The sequence below is a fragment of the Pelophylax lessonae genome (assembly GCF_965119305.1).
Source record: "Pelophylax lessonae genome assembly, chromosome: 2".
Lineage (NCBI taxonomy): Eukaryota > Metazoa > Chordata > Amphibia > Anura > Ranidae > Pelophylax > Pelophylax lessonae.
In genome coordinates, this window is record NC_138769.1 from 643,342,968 (window position 1) to 643,363,154 (window position 20,187).

Genomic DNA, 20,187 nt, shown 5'->3' on the forward strand with positions numbered 1-20,187 from the left:
ATGCAAACTGGTAGCCTTCCCATAACAAAGTCCTACCACATCTTGTGAGAGGCACTGCTCTTTTGAGGGCTCACTCTTGTGCAAGACTGCAGCTAACCAGGGAGAGGATAGAAAAGTACCACATCTCTAAGCAATTTCAGGGACAGGGACAGGCCAAAGGTCAGGGCAGGCAGCAGAAAATAATGGTCAGATACACGGCCAAGGTTGATAACTGAAGAGAAGAGAGCTCGGGAATACCAGTCTTTGAGGTCACTGGACTTGAAGATACTGGGGTTCCCGGAGGCACTGCGCGCAGAGGTTACTAGAGACAGTGGGGTCACAGAAATGTACAGGAGTCAATGGGGGCACTGAAATTCTAGGTTCACAGGAATATAGGGATGAGGGTCTGTTGCTGCACTGGGGTGTGCTGGTAACACAGGAGTGAGTGCATAACAGAATCAGACAATCAGTGGAGACACAGAGGATCGCTGGAGGCAATTCGAGCAACTCGGAATCACAGGAATGTTCTGAGACACAGGAACCACAAACTTAAATTTGGGGTCACTTGGCAACACTGAAACATCAGTCAGTGGTTAGGAACACAACCTGTTACTTCAGCACTGGATGGTAGTCTGAGCACAGTTTAAATAGAAGTTTATTGTGAGACTAGACAGGATCTGGCCATAAAGCAAGCAATATTAATCAGCAGATTAGTGCTGATGCTTATAGCTTCCAGTCCTGTGCAGCAAGGAGGTAAGACCTGACTAAATACTTGAAGACCGTCAAGTGACAAAACTGCCTAGCTTGTTTGAGAAACTACACGTGACAGAATAGCATTGATGCTGATCTGTGGAACCACAATTACCAGATCAGCTGCAAAGCTAATTCGTGATGATGGAATTTTCAACCTTGCCAGCTTTAGAGTTGTTTTCAGGGGTCCCAACAGTCTAGATTTTGTAGTACTTGTAGTACTTGCAGTACTGTATTTTCTGATTTATGCTGCTTGTCGTAGATTTGTCATTGTTGTCTGTACATGATTCAGTTATCAGAGTGACGGCACACAGAGTAAACGGTGAACATTTCTGCAGGTACAGTTTGTTCAGAGAGTCTGACAGCACAGCTGTATGAATCTTATCACTGCTTCTCATGCTGCCAAGGCCCTGTTAATATAAAGTAAAAAAAAAAATGGGGGCTTTGCATTTTTGATGGCTGCCGAGGGTTCCCTAATGCAAATGAGTTTCATTGAGCCAACAGTTCAATATGCTGCATTCAAACGAATTGATCTTCTCAAAGGAAGAGCTCTGGGAGCTCAGAGCAGCCCAGGAGCTATGCAGCAGACGCTGGCTGTGCTTCTGCCTAAGGGGTCTTAAAAATGCTGAACTCTCCCTGAGTTATCATCACTCGGAGTGAAATACGTACGCAATATACTTTTGTTGAAAGAATAAAATCACTGGCATTGAATCCAATCGTGACTTGGCATCACATTTTCAGTTACAGTTTAATTTGTATTTTGTTTATAGCTATATTCATTGCTCAATGCATCTAATAGGTCCCCTGACTCCCTGCAAGATTGCACCAAGCAGTCGGAAAATAGAGGGCTGATTGATGACAGTATTTTTCTGGTGGTGAAGGGTAAAGGAAAAGCAGGGTCACACGGAGTACCTTTGAGGACAGGGGAGATGAAGCCATGCTTCACATGTTTTCTGCTGCCAGCAGCTGACCAAGCAGGCATGCATGCTGTGATTATAAGTGAATGCCAAGGCAGAGAGGAGACACATCTGTTGCTTACCGACCCATAACATCACATTCTCAAAATAGCTTGAGACAGGTTTGTATTGCATCTTGCCATTGTGCATAAAGAGAAATGACATTTCAAGGATCTCTTAAAGGTCTGCTATTCTGACAAACAAAATGGTGGCATTATTCCTCTATGAAGATTTGTTATAGGTGGCCCGGCAATTTAGTAGATTTATTATACTGCCTGTGCCATCATACTGCCTGTGTATCATTATGGCAGAATATACCTCTGTTGTACAGATTTCACAATCTCCTACTGCAGTAGAACCTCTAGTCATGGCAAAACAAGGGGAAAGGATAACCTATGGACTGGTCAACCTTTCTTTTAAGACACATACTCTGTGTTTATATAAAAATGTTTTATTTTTTTTTGTATTTTTATACATCTGTCATTGGATCTAAACTGCTTTTTTTATGTTTGCGTCCAACAAGCTGTACCCTGTTTTCGTTTGGGTCTATTGTTGTTTTACAGACAGGGAGACGACACACTAATACATGTTGTCAAGCTCCATTTACCAATACTTTTTATTTTTTATTATTTTATGCTCTGTTTGGATGAAGAAGCATTCCATTAACGTGCGTCTGAAGCCATTGTTTTTGTTTTAATTAGGGTTTTAAAAATGGAGAAATGGGAGGGGGTAGAATCCCCCATCACAGAACTGAAGGGGGGGGGGGGGGATAGGTTCTTCAGTTGTCATTGTAATATGAACGAATTTCCCGGTTGGGACATTTTTTTGTCTGAGATTTCATCTTACTACTCTTTGTGACTATCAAATGGGATTTGAAGAGAAATCTCCCCAAATGGACACACATTGCAAAAAATAAAAATAAAATGGCTCATTGTAACCATTCCATCCTCCATCTTGAATAGGAAAAAATGGCTTAAGATATACCTTTTTGGGCAATTAATCTTTACGTCTCACTTAAAAATGACCTTCCTCTGTGTATTCTAGGGGCTAACTACCCTTTACACAAAATGGGGGTCTATCCAACAGCGAACCCTTCACTCATATATACAAAGTACTTCAATAAGAAATTGGTTTACACCTGGGAACTGATTTAAGACATTCAGGGTAAATATTGCTGCAGTTTGCCACTTAATAACCTGGCAAATGTTTGGTGATTTTCTTTTTTCTTTTAGCCATAATAGTTCCTTGAATAGGAGTGGTCAATTTACATACAAGCACATGTCTGGAAAGAGCCATGTCTTCTGCTTAAGGCTTAGAATGGCTTCTGAGTAGAGATCAGCTTGGGTGTGTTCGAGTTAGTACGTGCCCGATCCCACCAGGAAGTCGACACTGCACTCCACTAATCACAGGCAGTGAGACCTTTCCCGATCCGCAGCTGCACAGATCGGGAAATGTCCCAATGCCTGTGATTAGCGGAGTGCAGTGTCGGCTTCCTGGCGGGATCGGGCACGTACGAACTCGGCCGAGCTCATCCCTGCTTCTGAGCAGTGATCTCAACATCCCGGACCAGTTGGAACAATGTTTGCCTAGCAATTTTTGAAAGCTGCTAAATTTTCAAACACAGCTCATGTTTTTCACACTTCTTCCTGAGAAGAAGGGGTGAACAGTTTTAAATTTACCAGGTCTTTATTGATGCCCCCACGATGAGAACTTTAACTATCCTCACCGGATTAAAATAGGCAGGTAACGTCTTTTCATTGGTGAATCTTTTAGACATGCTGTGTTAAAAATATGCGGGCCCTGTCCAACGGGTCGCTGATATGGAAGATCTCATTTCCCAAGCTAAGGACTCCACCCGCAAATACTATATGAATTAGACTCCTTGGATTCACTTCACTACCTTGCCCAGCTACCGCTCGATAATCGCTTAATTGCCATGACTTTACAAAGCCCCGTAACGTTGATCCCCCAATACTCGGCTCCAGGCTGGATCAACCCCCCCCCCTTTTTTTTTTTTGTTACGCCCCTTCCCTCTTCCTATCCCTCTTTCTATTTCCTCTCTCACTTTCTCCTCTCCTCTCTTCTCCCTCCCCTTGCTTCCACCCCTCTCCCCTCCCCGCCCCGAGACATCCTTGGAACATTCACAAAGGTCCCCACACCACCTTTTGAAATACCTGCTAGTACTCCCAATAAGGCCCCCTTGTACCTGGGAATTCTTACACTAACTGGTGTTCATTCCCTGATCTCCGACACAGCAAGTTCCCCATAGGGGGTGTCGGAGCCCAGAATGACTCACCACAATACCCAACCCCTTGAAAACCCCAAACTCTGGTTACAGCTGGGATGTCTCTCGTTACTTGACCTTATATATGCTGTTTTTCTTCAATTTCTGTTTCCAAGATGCCTTATTATTATCTCCTTTTTAGTGGAACTCTGTATAGCCATATTTTCATGTTGCACCACGTGTATACGCCCTTTTTTGGCTTGCCTGCGTTTATACTGGTTTGTTTTATACTTTTCTAAATATTCAATAAATCGTTTTAAAAAAAAAAAAGAAAAAAGAAAAAATATGCGGGCCCTAAAACCTGATTGTAGGACTCCATGTGGGGACCCAGTCTTGGATGGGCATATAGAATCTACATTAGAGTAATTTGCATAGAAATATGCTGGGTTCTGCACATGATTTCACAATACAAAATAAAATGTTTTAATTTGAATTTCTAAAGTTCTCATTTAGCAGTTCATATCAAAAGAACTCAAAAAATGTTAGATGCGTCAAGAATGCACTAAAATAAAAAAAACACTGAAAGACGCATGATTATGCAAAGTCCTGCAAAACTGTTGTGTATTTTGCTATCTATTTAAGATTATGAACAAGATATTTTGGTATCACCTCTGGTGAGAGACTCAGATATGTAGTACACCATATGTGGCCTTTATATTACACAACCAGGAGGATGACACAGCTTTCTTTGTTAAAACTGAGGAATATAATTTGACGCCATCCTGCATCCAGCCTATTGATTGGACAGTAAAGGAGCAACAGCAGACTTATGGAGGTCATCCATCTGTTCTCTTCTTGTCAGCATATTACTTTTTTAGCAAATTGGAAAGCACCACACCCTTTTCACTTCTGTTGCTGCCCTTTCCTCTCCCAGTATGTGTGCTGCTGTATTGGGGGAAAAAAGTGTGAAATTGAGTCAAATTGTTCTTTAACAGATAATGTAACATGCAAAAATTTGGATTGGTAGAATCAGACAACCCCCATTTATAAAAACAAAAGCTGATAATGCATATGTAAAATCAGACGCTTGCAATACACCATGCAGATAGGTCATAACCCATATTGTAATAGAATAATAACAATACTAAACTGCTGATTCTAAAGACTACACAATCCTATAATCCAGTGTAGTTAAAAAAAACGATATCCCTAAAGCACCATACACACAATAAGGTTATCGAACGATCTGTCGTCCATTTTTTGTGGCATGCTATTCTGATGTGGAAAGTGAAGAGGTTATTTTCATACGAATTTTCCCATACGACAGAATTCTACTTCAGAAGTGATGTCATGTGTTGGATTGCTTTGTATGTGTTCTTTCTCTCTGAGCATGCCTAGTCTTGCTCTTAAGATTTTTTTCTGTCGAAATCTGTACTAATGAGACGAAAATCGGACGTTGTATTGTGGACAACAAAAATTTTATAGCCTGCACATCAGGATTTTGTCAGCCGAAAAGTCGGAGTTGGCTGTCGAAAGCACCATACTAACAATCCGAAAATCAGCAGATCGGTTGTCGGACGAATTTTCCCTACAGATTTTCTTATCGTGTGTACGGGCCTTAACACTATATTATTATATTAGTCCCCTAGAAAACTACTCACATAAATGCTAATTATATAAAGGTCCTATACTGCTGCACCAAGGAAGCTTTTTTTTTTTTTATATATATGCCCCCCCAGGATTGCTACACTAATTGGAAACTTTCTGATGTCAATATAAATGTACTAGTGTACTGTAAGTGTATGTGAATTCTAACAATGAACTTCTCTTGTTTGCTCCTTTTTTGGTCTAAGTACAACATGCTGCTTTTTCCTGCACAGAACTGTATTGGAATGCGGTATAACGCATCAAAAAAGCATTAAAAAGGCACATGCAGAAACACATCTGGAACAGATCTGGAGCACATTTTTGTAGTGTGAACTGGCAGTTTAACACGTAGAATGTGCATGTATTGAAGAGATGTACTGCATGTTTTTTCTTTGTTTTTCTTTTTGCCTTGAAGTGTGTTTGAATACAGAACTGAATTTATTGTGTGTCTTTTATATCTGTCTGGAATTCAGCTTTCGTAATTATAGACGTAGGGCCTGCCTGTTCTGCTATTATTTGAACTAAATATTGTCTTTTCTTTTTAGGATGTAAAAGCTATAGTAACACACTCAATACACAGCGCAATTCATTCAATCGGGGGCATCCAGGTTCTCTTTCCACTATTTGCACAGCTGGACAATCGGCAGCTGACTGACAGCCAGGTGGAAACCACAGTTTGGTAGGTATTCTTACAGGCAAACATAGGTAATCATTCCTTAATGTATAGCATGATCATGTTCAAAGAGCTAGAACAGTAAAGCCATAGCAGGCAAATATGTGAAAACACTAAAGTGAACCTTGTAAAGGTTGTACACGTTTTTGCGAAAGTTTGTGGCTCTAGTCTATGGACTGTAGAAGTTCTTGATGGCATTGTATTTTAAGTGCAGGGAATTCAAATGTGTCTGCATTGTAAGAATAACATTTTTTTAGGTCAACTATTACATCCAAGGAAAAAGCAATAGACTGAGCAATGTTTTGAGGTGAAGTGGTTGTAAACCCTCACATATACCCTTTGAAGCGACTGGTTTCAGGTGATACACAGAGATGAATTAAATTCTCCTACATAAGTTGTACCTGTTTATGTGGAATCTTCTATTCTCTACATCCTTTCAAAGTCCAGAGTTTATAAATCTGGTCTGAGATGTCAGAAAAAAGGGGGACAGAGAGCTGAAGTTTCTCTGCAGAGCTCAATGAGGAGAGGTCTGAGAGCTGGAGGAAATTGAGGTCCTGACTCTGCTCCATCCTTTAGCTCCAAAATAAAGGGGGAAAAAGAAGAGCATTTAGAACATTTTAAAATAATCCTGGCTGTTCGGTGTCCCCAACTCTTTTCACATTCTCTGCATGGTTTTATATGTGAGAAGTACATGAAGCTCTTCTCTGCATTAAAGTTGTATTAAATCACAGTAAACGATTTGGTAAAAACTTGTACCCAAGCACTGTAGTTTACAACTTTTAATGCTGCTGCTTCCTTGAACTTATGGTCCTTACCAAAAGGGGCAGTGCAGTCTCCTGTCAGTCTGCTAGCTTGGTAGAGGGGGGAACAGTGGAGTGCCTTGCCATTCTGGTGTTTCTGTTGATGAACACAGTTTAGACAGACAACTCTAGTCCCTACATGCAAGGATGACTCTATAGGACACTGAAAGAGACTCACCCTGGAACAGGAAACCTGGGCCAGTGATCATGGCTCCAGCTTAAACTGGAACATAGGCAAGGATTAAAGGATAATGAAGCTGCATACTTAGTAAATGATTAAATCGGGTGCTAAAAGTGAGGGTTTAATAATGCTTTAAGCGCTCAATATGTAGCCCCACATGTAAAGGTTAATTCTAAAGTCCTATGTCAGTCCTATATAACCAAAAATTATTTAAACAGAGATCCAAAGAGCCACATTAACTTTAAAGGATATCTAAACCCAAGAACTAAAATGTAATATTTTACAACTTTTCAGGCCTGAGATGTGGTGGCTGCCTTAATTTTCATTTTTAAAACGAAGAAGGGTTTTTTTTTAGCAAGTACAGAATTAAAAAATGTTTTGCAGAAATGCAATGCCCTTGACGCTTAAGCCTAGTACACATGGTCCAAATGCCGGCTGACAATGAGCCCATGTGTAGGGCACTCGGTCCGACAAGCTGGCTTCTGTGGGATGAGCATGCTGGAAAAACAGCAGCCGACTGGCTACCGATCACTGCTTTCGGCCACGGGCTGAGAGCTCTGACCTGAGTGTTCTGGCAGGAGGGCCGTCCCCCTGTCAGAACACAACAGCTTAGCAGGGGAGATTGCTGTACTAACGTTGGATCGTTAGTACAGCAGCTCCGACCCGAGCTTACAATTTTTTTTCACTGGGTTGAAATAATAGTGTGTACTAGGCCTCAGTGTGAGATGAACTGAAAGCAAAAACAATGTTATCTTCATTCTGTAAGCCAATATTCCCCCACCATTATGCAGTGGAGATGAATAAAAAAAAAGACATGTTTAAAGTCCAGCTTGGATGACCACCATGAATAGAGTAGAGGAGTGAACTCCGCTCCCCAGGGACAAGTGTGTTATTGGCAGGATCATTAATATAATACAAAAGTGCAGCGCTAAAGATACCAATATTTACAAAAATTATGAAAAGAATGGGTAGTGTCCAAATAAATGAGTCCCACATAAAATAGTGTAAGGTAAAGATGAATCCACATGCAGGATATTCCAGGGAGGGAATTCTTTCCCGTGACACCAAGGATAAGTGAAGGAGGGGGACACCTCTGTGATCAGAAATAGTAAGCAGCTTACCGAATTTCTGTGGCTGCTCAAATGAATGAGTCAGCCTCTCCCGGCTAATAATGCATCCTGTACAGTGCAGAGCTTGTGTTTCCTGAGCCCTCGGACTTGATGGAAAGTTTATTGAGGAGTGCTAAGCTTAACATCCCCTAATCATACTGATTCCACCACACATCTGGAGAGGCGATTTCTCCTATTTGGAAAAAGTAACTACGGAGCTCTGGAATACTTGTCTAACATCTGACCATATTGGTTCGATTATTAGCCGGGAGAGGCTGACTCATTCATTTGAGCAGCCACGGAAATTCGGTAAGCTGCTTACTATTTCTGATCACAGAGGTGTCCCCCTCCTTCACTTATCCTTGGTGTCACGGGAAAGAATTCCCTCCCTGGAATATCCTGCATGTGGATTCATCTTTACCTTACACTATTTTATGTGGGACTCATTTATTTGGACACTACCCATTCTTTTCATAATTTTTGTAAATATTGGTATCTTTAGCGCTGCACTTTTGTATTATATTGCTTGTTTGAGTCACTGTTAGTTGATTTTGTGCTGGCTGCTGTTATATTTTTAATTGTTTTTTCTCACTCATTACATTAGCGCGGAAATTTTCTACATTATTTTGCATTATTGGCAGGATCACCATGTGCACATAAAGAGATAAAAACTGAAAAAAGAAAACTGTCACTATCCACCTTATCCAAACAGAGAACGCTTTGCATTAAAGTAGAACTATAGTCAAACTTTTTTTTTTTCTTTTTGGATGGAGTAAGGGAGGGTTATAACCCCTGTCAGATTTGTTTCACCATCTGTGTTCCATAGGTTTCTGTCCCATAGTCAAACAGGAAGTGAGAGAAAATCCCTGCAAATAAGAGATTTCCTTGGGGACCCCCAGGTCACCAGAACTAGTGTCCCCATTGGAAGATTTTCCCTCTATTACTTATCTGGAGACAACCCAAAATTTAGGATTTTCTTTTACTTTCACTTTCAAGAACGGTAAACAGGACAAACGGAGAGAGATATTTTCCTTAAGCGAGGCACAGACAGCAAAAAAAAAAAACTGATAAGCATTCTAATCCCTTTTCACTCTATCCAAAAAAAAAAAAAGTTTTGCTGTTAGTTATACTTTAAGAAAAACTTTATTCACAATGGAGCAAACCAGCTGCAGAGCATAGGACCTGGAAGTAAGTGGAGATCACTGTTTCGTCGATGTCTACTTCAGTGTTTTCCAGCTTCCCTGGGGCATCAGCTAGTATATGCAGTTACGTTAGCATACCTCCCAACTATCCCTGATTTCAAGGGGACTATCCCTGATTTGGAACAAAGTCCCTCTTTCCCTGATTCCTCCTCATTTGTTTCTCATTTTGGTCATTATAGTTGTATATAAAATTCACTTTTCATGTTTCAGAAAGTGTTTCCAAGTGCTAAACTTTTCATCTTATTTCTAAATTGTTGCATTTGTAGATTTTAAAAGCCCGAATAAAGGAATATTGGTAGTAAAAAAAAAAAAAAAAGCAGTTGTGGGTTTAACTATTTTTTTTTGTATGATTTACTTTTAGGGAGGCGTGGTAGTAGGAATGGCCTATTCCTACATACTTTTGTGATTAGTTATCCCTCGTTCCCATCTCAAAATGTTGGGAGGCATTTATTAGTCCAGCTTGGAATAGCTGTGTAATCTAAATCATCTTTATGCTGGTGGACTAGGGAGGTTGGACTAGTGTGAATTTTACTAAAGGCATTGAAAATTCTAAATGTTTTTATTGTGTTAACTAGGTATTAATGACAAACACTATGGGCTGGATCTTTAGATGGCTCTAGAACTGTGCAGACAAGTTGATGTGCCGATGCATCCGATGCTTACATGTACAGTTTTCGAATTGAGTAACGTTTCTTAGAGGGTGGCAATGCAGAATTAATTTTCAGTGGGCACGCTTCAGTGTTACCTAACTAAATAGCAGTAATATTGAATACAATCACGAAAGAGTTCAACCCATAACACCGTTTTAAATTGTTTTTGACTATAGACACACTTCAAGGTAAATTGAGTCGATTTTTAAATCTTATCTCCATTTCAGTGTGTCGTGAATGGTAAAAGAAGGTTAATTTAACATTATTAAGCATCTCCTTTGCATTTTATATTGAAAAGATATGTAAGAAATTTCTCTTGTAGAATAATCTATAAAAACAGATTTAATACCATTGCTAAGCTGAGCATTTCCATCAGAATACAAGGCAATATATACATATAAAAGACTCCATCACGTTTTTGGAGAAGCAGGGTGTTTTTTTCTTTTGTAGTTCACAGACACTTTTTAAAAATAAAGTACATTTTAAAACAAAATGGCCTCTGTCCTTGTGCTTCCTTAAAAGCCCCTTGCTGTGCTGCAGACCCGTTTTACTTGTAGATTTAATGGGAATATTTTCAAGGCTGTCTTTAATATAATATGTGAAATATCTAAGTTCCAGTATAACAAGTCTGTCCCAGGGCTCAAGGCAATAGCTTTTGAAACATTTTATATAAACTTTCTGTTCATTGCTTTTCTCCCAAAGGAAACTGCTTCATTCACTTGCTGGCTGAATAATCTTCTTAGCAGCGAGAGAACCAAAGTTACAGCAATGCGACAGATTATTCGGGGTATAATGCTGAATTTTTGCAGTTGCAAATGTCGTCTTTAAAGTGCTTAGTTAATACATAAATTTAATCCATTTTGAAATTGCATACTTAGATATTGTAGAACAGAATGACATGAGTTACTGAAAATTAATTTAGGTAGAGACTAAAAGATAATATAATGCCTTTTAGCAAAATAGTCTATGTCCAGATTACAGGCTGGGGATGGACAGTTTTGCTGGCAAAGCCTGTGCTAATGGGTATAACAAGGAAGCATAGGGTGAGCTGCATAAAGGGGATGGGTAACAAGAATTGCAGAGGGACTTTCTTTTTCTTTCTGGTTATCTTATATGCTTGTGTAGGAAGACCAAACTGTAGTTGTCCTGGGAGCCCCTGACGGGGACTGGATTCCACAGGCTTTCTCAAGTTTTACCGTGGATGAACCCTTGAATAAAAACCCGTTTCGATAATTACCAAATGTATAGTTCACTGTACAATAATGTGAACAGTAATTTGAGATATATGAATAATTAATACGGTGTATCAAGCATATTTGACACCCAGGGCTATTTAAAAGAAAAAATGTAATTGAAAATGTAAATATATTAAAATAATGATGGGCAGTAAATAAATTTAGTGTTGGCTCACATTGATGTAGTCATTGATCAGTAGAGAAATGCTTGCCTACCTTGTTAGTTAATGGAAAATTGCCCCCTTACATTAGTGGTAAGTTGAGTGGTGCTTTACATTAGTGGTCAGTGTAGTGTCACCTTTTATTGGTGGTTAGTGGTGAAAGGCCTTCTTAGACTTATGGTCAGTGGGAGAAAAATCCCCTTGTATTTGTGATCATTGGAAGAGTCAAGGAGGAAGGGACAGCCTTACATTGGTCATTGCGAAGAATGCTGCTTACATTTTTGGCCAGCCACCCGTACACACAGCTAAAATGATCATTGTTGTCAGTGGTCTCTTATCTGAGAGTAAGAAATTGCTTATGGAACCCTTAGCCAGCTATAGACGATTCAAATCTCGGCTGGTTCAACAAGGACTGGCTGAGATTTGAACCATGTATGAGCAGGCTGAATGTTCCCAAGTCGATCAATTGATCAACTTGGGTGCAACCAGCTTGTTGAATTTAATATGTGATTATTGCTAGCGATGATTTCACTGTGTTCTCCTGGTGGGGACAGCTTCCCCTGCCAGGAGAACGCAATAGCTCCACGAGAGGGATTCCCTAATCAACACTGTTAATGGGGGAATTGAGTGATTTTCTTGCAGGAAAAAAAAAAGGCTGCTCTACTGTCTGCTTTTTTAAAGTAGGCTGCTGAAAGCTGTTTTGCTCAGTGGGTTGTTAACATTTTAGAAGGGGTACTTCATGGCAGTCTACTGTTACAGCTGGAATAATTGGTGTATATATTACTCCCAAAATGTATTCGATGTGTACAATATGATGCACGTTAATAGTATTTGTAAAGTCTTACACATTTGACCCATATGTAAATAATCCTAGAGTAACAAAGGAAAATGGCTGTTGCACATGGCATATTTTAGGAGTACAGAGTAAAATGCGCTTGTTGCTGTGACTTCCAACAACCACAGCTGCAGAGTGTTTTTTTCCCACAGATATGCAATACAAAAAACTCTGCACACAGCTATGCATGCATAAACTCCGGGAATTGCATTTGCACGTGTATGGGCATATTTTTCAAAACCTATAAAATAGGGTAGGTTTTGAAAAGTACGCCCATACACATGCAAGTGTTGGCGCTTGCACATGTAATAGCCGCTTATAGCATTTTTTGTAATGCATGACTATAGGCAAAAATACGGTGCACCTGCGGTTCCTGGGTAGCCACAACATCAAGTGTATTTTATTCTATACAGCCATATACCTACTGTATGCCTGTGTGCAACAGCCCTTGTGCTCGTCTATACAGTACTCCACACGGCTACAGTTTTTACATGGAAGCAAGCAAAAATGTGAATATATGCTTTGTGTACAGAAGATATGTCACTCTGCACAGACAAAGCAGAAAACTATAGAATGAATGAGCAGGATGAACAATGAACAATTATACCAAATTGTATTGTAACTGTAATGTCTGCCTTCATTTTGTTAAGCGCTGCGCAAACTGTTGGCACTATATAATTCCTGTATAATAATTATGAACACTGTTAAGAAAAAGCAACTTTATAGATGATGCTCTACCCAAGCTGTGCAAAATCTGATCCACAAAGCTCCTTATTGTGCTTTTGACCATGTGGCCAGACTCTCACTGTGACTTGCATTTGGTAGGTTTATGTTGAGTTTTTTCAAATTAAAACCTTGAAAAAATGCAAGAACGCAAAGTAAAATATGTATATCTCATTGTAATTATCCTTGTGGAAAGTGGTTTGCTAATTGGTGTTCAGATGAGATACCATGTCTCTATTTCTTAAAGCTTTGCTGCATGAAATCGGTTTTAACAAAGTGCAGCCTTGTTTGGTCTAAAAACTAGGAATCACGAGAGTTGTACTCTTACCAAATATGGCTGTCTGCAATAGTTACTATATTGGTGTTATTTATCGTTAATTCATTACTTTATTATTTCTCTAGTGCCACCTTGCTGGCCTTCTTGGTGGAACTGTTGAAGAGTTCTGTGGCTATGCAGGAACAGATGCTGGGAGGAAAAGGTTTTCTAGTCATTGGCTACCTCTTGGAAAAGGTAAGCTCAATAAATATGATGCTCAAGAAAAAAAAAAGCAATCCCCTTTCACAACGTCAAAACTGGATTTTAGTTTTTCCTGGTTTGTGCTTTACAGGTTTATGAAGTATCATTTGTGGCCAACAGAAAATGTTAGTCTTTCTCTTTGTTATGGGTTGTTGTCTACAGCAAGTTATGGAATTTATTATTTTTATTAATGTATGACTAAAATACAACCCCAATTACAAATAAATTGGGACTTTCAAATCACATAAACCCATATTTTATTCACAATAGAAAACATATCAAATATTTAAACTGAGAAAATGTACCATTTAAAGAAAAAAGAGGAATGTTGTCCTATTCTTGTCTGATATAGGATCATAACTCCTAAACAGTCCTGGGTCGTCTGTCATATTTTCCATTTAAAGATGTGACAAATATTTTCAATTGTTGAAAGCTCTTGACTATAGGCAGGCCAGTTAAGTACCCGTATTCTTCTGCTCTGAAGACATGCTGTTGTCATAGATGCAGTATGCGGTTTAGCAAGGCCTTCCCTGAAAAAGATGACGTCTGGATGGGAGCATGTTCTGCTCTAAAACCTGGATAGATCTGTTAGTATTGATAGTTCCTTTCAAGATGTGCAATCTGGCTATTCCATACCCACGAATGCACCCTCTTACCATTAGAGATGCAGTCTTTTGAACGCAATGCTGATAACAAGCTGGAATGTTCCTCTACTCTTTAGTCCGGAGAATGCGGCGCCCATGGTTGCTAAAAATGTAAAATTTTTAAATGTTTGACCACAGAACAATTTTCCACTTTGCAACAGACCATTTTAAATGAGCTTCAATTTCAAAATGACTTTATTTTTTTTCTTAAAATGGTACATTTTCTGAGTTTAAACATATGTTTTCTATTTTCTATTGTAAATAAAATGTGTGTTTGAGATTTGCAAATTTTTGCATTCCTTTTTTACGTAGATTTTACACAGCGTCCCAACTTTTTTGGAAGTGGAATTGTACTAAAGACTGGTTTACCTTATAATTAGAGCTCACAAACTATGCTACAGTCTCAAACCTACTAGGCCCAGTTTGGGAGGTAGTCTATTCACTTTCCAGTATGGTCTTAGCCCCCGTTCACACTAAGGCGACCTGTGAGGCGAACTGGTCGCCTCACAGGTCGCCGTAGGTCGCCTCTTATAGGGAAGCTGCGGACCCGTTCTAATAGGAGCGACACAAGTCGCTCCGACTTAGAAAAAGGGTCCAGAGCTTCTTTGGGGCGACCAGGAGGTGACCGCCATAGACTTCAATGTTATGAAGTCTGTGGCGGCCGCTCCGAGGTCGCGGCGCGCTGCTTGCACCGCGACCTCGGAGGTCGCGGTGCGAAGTAGCGTCGCCTGCATGTGAACGGGGGCTTAAACTGTGAGATTAAGTGGGGAATTGATCAACATGTATAAATACATAAGGGGTCCATATAGTGAACTTGGTGTTGAGTTATTCACTTTAAGGTCAACACAGAGGACAAGGGGACACTTTTACGTCTAGAGGAAAACAGATTGTCTCCAAATACGGAAAGGTTTCTTCACCGTAAAAGCTGTGAAAATGTGGAATAGACTCCCTCTAGAGGTGATTCTGGCTAGCTCACTAGATTGCTTTAAAAAAGGCCTGGATTCTTTCCTGGGTGTACATAATATAAATGGATACTAATACTTCTAGATAAAGTTGATCCAGGGAATATCCGATTGCCACTCTGGGATCAGGAAGGAATTTTTTTCCCCTGCTGTAGCAAATTGGATCATGCTTTGCTGGGGTTTTTTCGCCTTCGTCTGCATCAACTAAGGGTAAAGGATTGTGTATATGGTATTGTATGGTTGGGTTCCCTTTACTGTTTTTTTTTTTTTTTTTTATTGGTTAAGCCAAATGGACTGTGGCTGCTTTCTAAGCAAAACAAACTGTAAGGCTGACCATATATTATAAGGTATTCTAATTCAATTTCCTTTAGATTTACCTTCAACCATGTACTGCAAGGTCATCCCCCGATTGCATACAAATTGAAAATGTTTAGGTTTGACCTCATATTTTATGGTTTTGGTAAACCTAAAGGAAAATTGTATAAGGTATGACCAGCCTAAGGCTTGGAAAATCTTCTATTTTGATGCATCTGCAATGTATTTAGAAGATTTAAATTGGGTATATTATAGTTCAGTGATGTCGAACCTTGGCACCCCAGATGTTTTAGAACTACATTTCCCATGATGCTCAAGTACACGGCAGAGTGCATGAGCATCATGGGAAATGTAGTTCCAAAACATCTGGGGTGCCAAGGTTCACCATCACTGTTATAGTTAGTTGTTTTAAGCTTTACATTTCTTTGGGTGCTCCCTGCTTTCGGGCCTAGTTCATACAATCCAAGAGTCTTCATGAGCTCATCTGGCTGTACTTTTCATGGGGATCACAGAAGTGCAGTTCGTTCTGCACTCCTGTGACCCTTTTTCAGCAGATAGCGGGCTAATGTCACAGAGCCAGTCCAGGCTCAGGAAAGATTGTGACCATATGGTCGAGATCTGCCCACATGCCTGAGCCCACCCGCTCCGGCCTTCTCCACAGCCTATTGCACAAGTGAGTGAGGGGGGGAGGCAGAGCAGAGAGACAGTGACTGACAGTCAGCAGCTCTCTGCTCAGGGAGCTGGAAAAACTGAGCGATTGGCGTGGTTTGATCTCTCGGTTCTGAATCTTAAAGCCGGTGGGGGAAAGATGCAGTATCGAACCAATGCTACATCCACCTAGGTAAGTATGATTCTGGAAAAAAAAAAAACATACTTCTCTTTTAACTTTATTTTATTTTGATTGGAGTCTAATAACATGGATTGCTTGATTGGTTGTAATAGATTACTGCACTTTTCAGAATAAACTGTCCTAAGGCCCCTTTCACACTTGTGTGAACTAAAAGTCACGCAATCTTGCGCCACAATTTTGTTCATAATTCTGCTGCAATTTTAAATGAACTTGAAGCAATGCCTGTGTATTCTTGAGGTCTATGGACCTCAAAACGCATCAAAGTCAGACCAAAGTAGTGCAGGGCACAGATATGAACAGTAATCATAGGAAATAATGGAGTACGACTTGTCATGTGACTTTGCAGTCCCAAGTCGAAGGGCAAGTCGCACAAGTGTGTAAGGGGCTCAATTCTAGCCATTAACCCGTAGCAAAAGCCATTAGCTTAGCAAATAATGGTTTTCCAACCGTTTGGGCCTGTTGAACTTAGGACATTTTAGCATAAATGGTTTCTGAGCACAACAAACATTTTTTAGTTTTATTGTATTAAATTACACCGTATACACCAGCTTACTCTTGCTGTAGTTTTTTTTTTTTTTTTCTTGTTTGATTCTGTAGCCAATTATAGATTACTGGATTTATTTAAATTTGCCACTAATCAACTCTATTAACTTTGCAGGCATATATCTACAGATTAAATACATTCCATTGAAAACTTTAACATCTCTTACTGAAAATATTTAATGGCTCCTAGACCGTTATACATTTTTTACAAGTATATTTCAGCATTTATCACTTCACAACCCTTTCTTAGATTCCTAATAAGTCATAACTAAACTCTCTCGGTCAACATTAACCATTTTTAATCTTTTTTCATTACTTGTTTTAAGCTTTACATTTCTTTGGTTGCTTCCTGGTTTCTGGCCTAGGTCATACGTTCCGGGAGTCTTCATGAGCTTTTTCTTTTTTCTCTCATCTGGAGGAGGAATGAGGGGGGCTTTCTTAGTACACACTCCTGCCTGCATGCCTGAGCTAAAGGCAGATGGTTTCCAGGAAGTAAATGCTATATGAATTATCTGCCCTTAGATGGGCATAGCTATAAATGCCAAGGTGTTTTTTAAAGTGATTTATTTACAAAATAAACTTCGAGATATGGATGGGTGGGTTTGCGTTTAATATTAGGAATTAATTAAATGAGTTATGCTTTAATGAATTTCAGAAACCTGGTGTAAAGAGCAGGATAATTTGCAGTTACCCAAATTAACCCAAGCTAATTTTCAGGCTTTGGTCTAGAAAGACATTGTCAGGAAAATTAATAGTGGGCGGCACAGTGGTGTAGTGGTTAGCACTTTCAGCTAGCAGCAAGAGGGTCGCTGGTTCGAATCCCAACCACGACACTACCTGCCTGGAGTTTGAATGTTCTCCCTGTGCCTGCGTGGGTTTCCTCCGGGTACTCCGGTTTCCTCCCACACTCCAAAGACATGCTAGTATGTTAATTGGATCCTGTATGAAATTGGCCCTACTATGTATGTATGAATGCGAGTTAGGGACCTTAGATTGTATGCTCCTTGAGGGCAGGGACTGATGTGAAAGTGTTATGTATATGTAAAGCGCTGCATAAATTGACAGCGCTATATAAGTACCTGAAATAATAATAATAATTGCTGGGTGCATTTCCTGCAGATCCACAGGTTGTGTTCTATACTTGCAGGATATTTACAGGGATAAACCCCAGGCAGAAGTGCCTGTATTTCAGAGATGTACTGCATCTGTGTTTTGTTTTTTGTTTCCCCCCCCTGGCATACAACTACTTTAGTACATAAAAACCAAGAGCTGTGTAAAGCCCTTATCTTAAAAGGGGCTGTGCTGATGGTTGTTGCAAGAGCTACTGCTGTGAATGAGAGTATAAATAATTGGGCGTCTATGGCAAAACTTTCTCTTGCCAAACAGTCCATCTGTCTCATTTTATGTAACTCTCCATACTTGAAAAGCCTTCATCTTTCGGTTCTCCTGTCGTTTTTAAGTACTGAGGGCTGTGAATCTGAACATTCCCCCTTCATGATTATAAAGAAAATGCTGAACAGTACCTTGGAAAACCTTCTTAACAAACTGTTTAACCAAGATCTTCAAACAATTTCTAATTTTAACCATATTTGCCTGTATTTGTATTGGTTGACCTTGCCAAGCCTTGAGAAATGAATTGATGTAATTGCTGATATTCTCAACTCACAAGAGGGATATCTGTCAACTACAAAAGGGTGAACAAGTTTTTATAAAGGCTTCTTTGGCACATGTTCTAATGTGGAAGAAAAACACTGTATGTAGTAAAAAGGATGTGCTGTTGTTACATTCTGGAGTGTTGATTGTGTGCCATCTTGTTGCAGTCCTCCAGGATTCACATAACTAGAGCGGTGCTGGAGCAGTTCCTATCATTTGCGAAATACCTGGATGGTCTATCTCATGGGGCACCTTTACTGAAGCAGCTTTGTGATCATATCCTCTTCAACCCTGCCATCTGGATACACACACCAGCAAAGGTATACAAGTTTAATTTCTGACATATTGCATTTATTGGAAAAGACGTCTGGACAAGTTTCAGTCCTATACTGCTCATTTGGGGTTTAAAGCACCCCACTGGCCCATTGATGGTTTTTTTTTTATATAAGGAGTAGGAGTATTATGTTTACACAATAGTTAATCCTTTTTAGAACTTTATTTCTGGCTTTTGTAATAAATTTAAAGGCTATATAAATAATTTATTGGCAACATCACAAAAACATTTCCACTGATATTCCACTTTAGATTTTGTTCACTAATGCCATGGATGGACTTGCGATTCATGCTTATAAGCAGGGCCGGCCTTTGGGGTGTGCGAGCCGTGCGGCCGCACAGGGCGCCATGGGCAACAAGGGCGCCGTGCGGCCATCACAGCTCGCAGAGGATCAGGTCGCACAGCGGGAGGTGAGCGGCGACCGCGGCCTGGACAGGGTTAACACAGGCCGCTGCCGCCGCTTACCTCCCGCTGTGCGGCTGTGCCTCGGTCACCTACAGATGCAGTGAGGCGAGCTGTGTATTACACACAGCTCAGCCTCCGATCCTTCCACGCTGACGATCTCTCCTCCCTCCCTGCACTGACGCCAGAGGAGAGATTGTCAGCTCCTCCTCGCCCCGCCCCTTCTCCTCCTCCACACTCCCGGGGATGTGTGGGCTGGAAGTTTAAAGAAAAAAAAATGCTGCAGAGAGCGGAAGGTAAGTGAGGACTCTCTCCTTCAAAAAATGTAAGGGGGGGCTTTGTGTGGGGAGCTCTGTGTGAGGGGGGCTTTGTGATGTAAGGGGGGGCTCTCTGATGTGGGGGCTCCATGGGGGGGATCTGATGTAAGGGGGTCTGTGATGTAAGGGGGGGGCTCTCTGATGTGGGGGCTCCATGGGGGGGATCTGATGTAAGGGGGTCTGTGATGTAAGGGGGGGCTCTCTGATGTGGGGGCTCCATGGGGGGATCTGATGTAAGGGGGTCTGTGGTGTAAGGGGGGCTCTCTGATGTGGGGGCTCCATGGAGGGGATCTGATATAAGGGGGTCTGTGATGTAAGGGGGGGCTCTCTGATGTGGGGGGCTCCATGGGGGGGATCTGATGTAAGGGGGGTCTCTCTGATGTGGGGGGCTCCATGGGGGGGTCTGATGTAAGGGGGCTTTGTGTGGGGGTCTGTGTTGTAAGGGGGCTCTCTGATGTGGGTGGGGGGGGGCTCTGATGTAAGGGGGCTTTGTGTGGGGGTCTGTGATGTAAGGGGGGCTCTCTG

The 20,187-nt window shown here is 40.7% G+C and overlaps 1 protein-coding gene across 4 annotated transcripts in view; it reads left to right on the top strand.

Annotated features, from left to right (window-relative positions):
- NBEA (neurobeachin) overlaps positions 1-20,187 on the top strand; it is a 1,052,497-nt gene that overhangs the window by 309,740 nt on the left and 722,570 nt on the right. For all 4 annotated transcript variants that reach the window (XM_082246613.1, XM_082246612.1, XM_082246614.1 and 1 more), the window contains exons 10-12: positions 6,102-6,235; positions 13,528-13,636; positions 18,777-18,929. In XM_082246613.1, the coding sequence (XP_082102739.1) occupies positions 6,102-6,235; positions 13,528-13,636; positions 18,777-18,929 (396 nt within the window). The remainder of the gene's footprint in view (positions 1-6,101; positions 6,236-13,527; positions 13,637-18,776; positions 18,930-20,187) is intronic.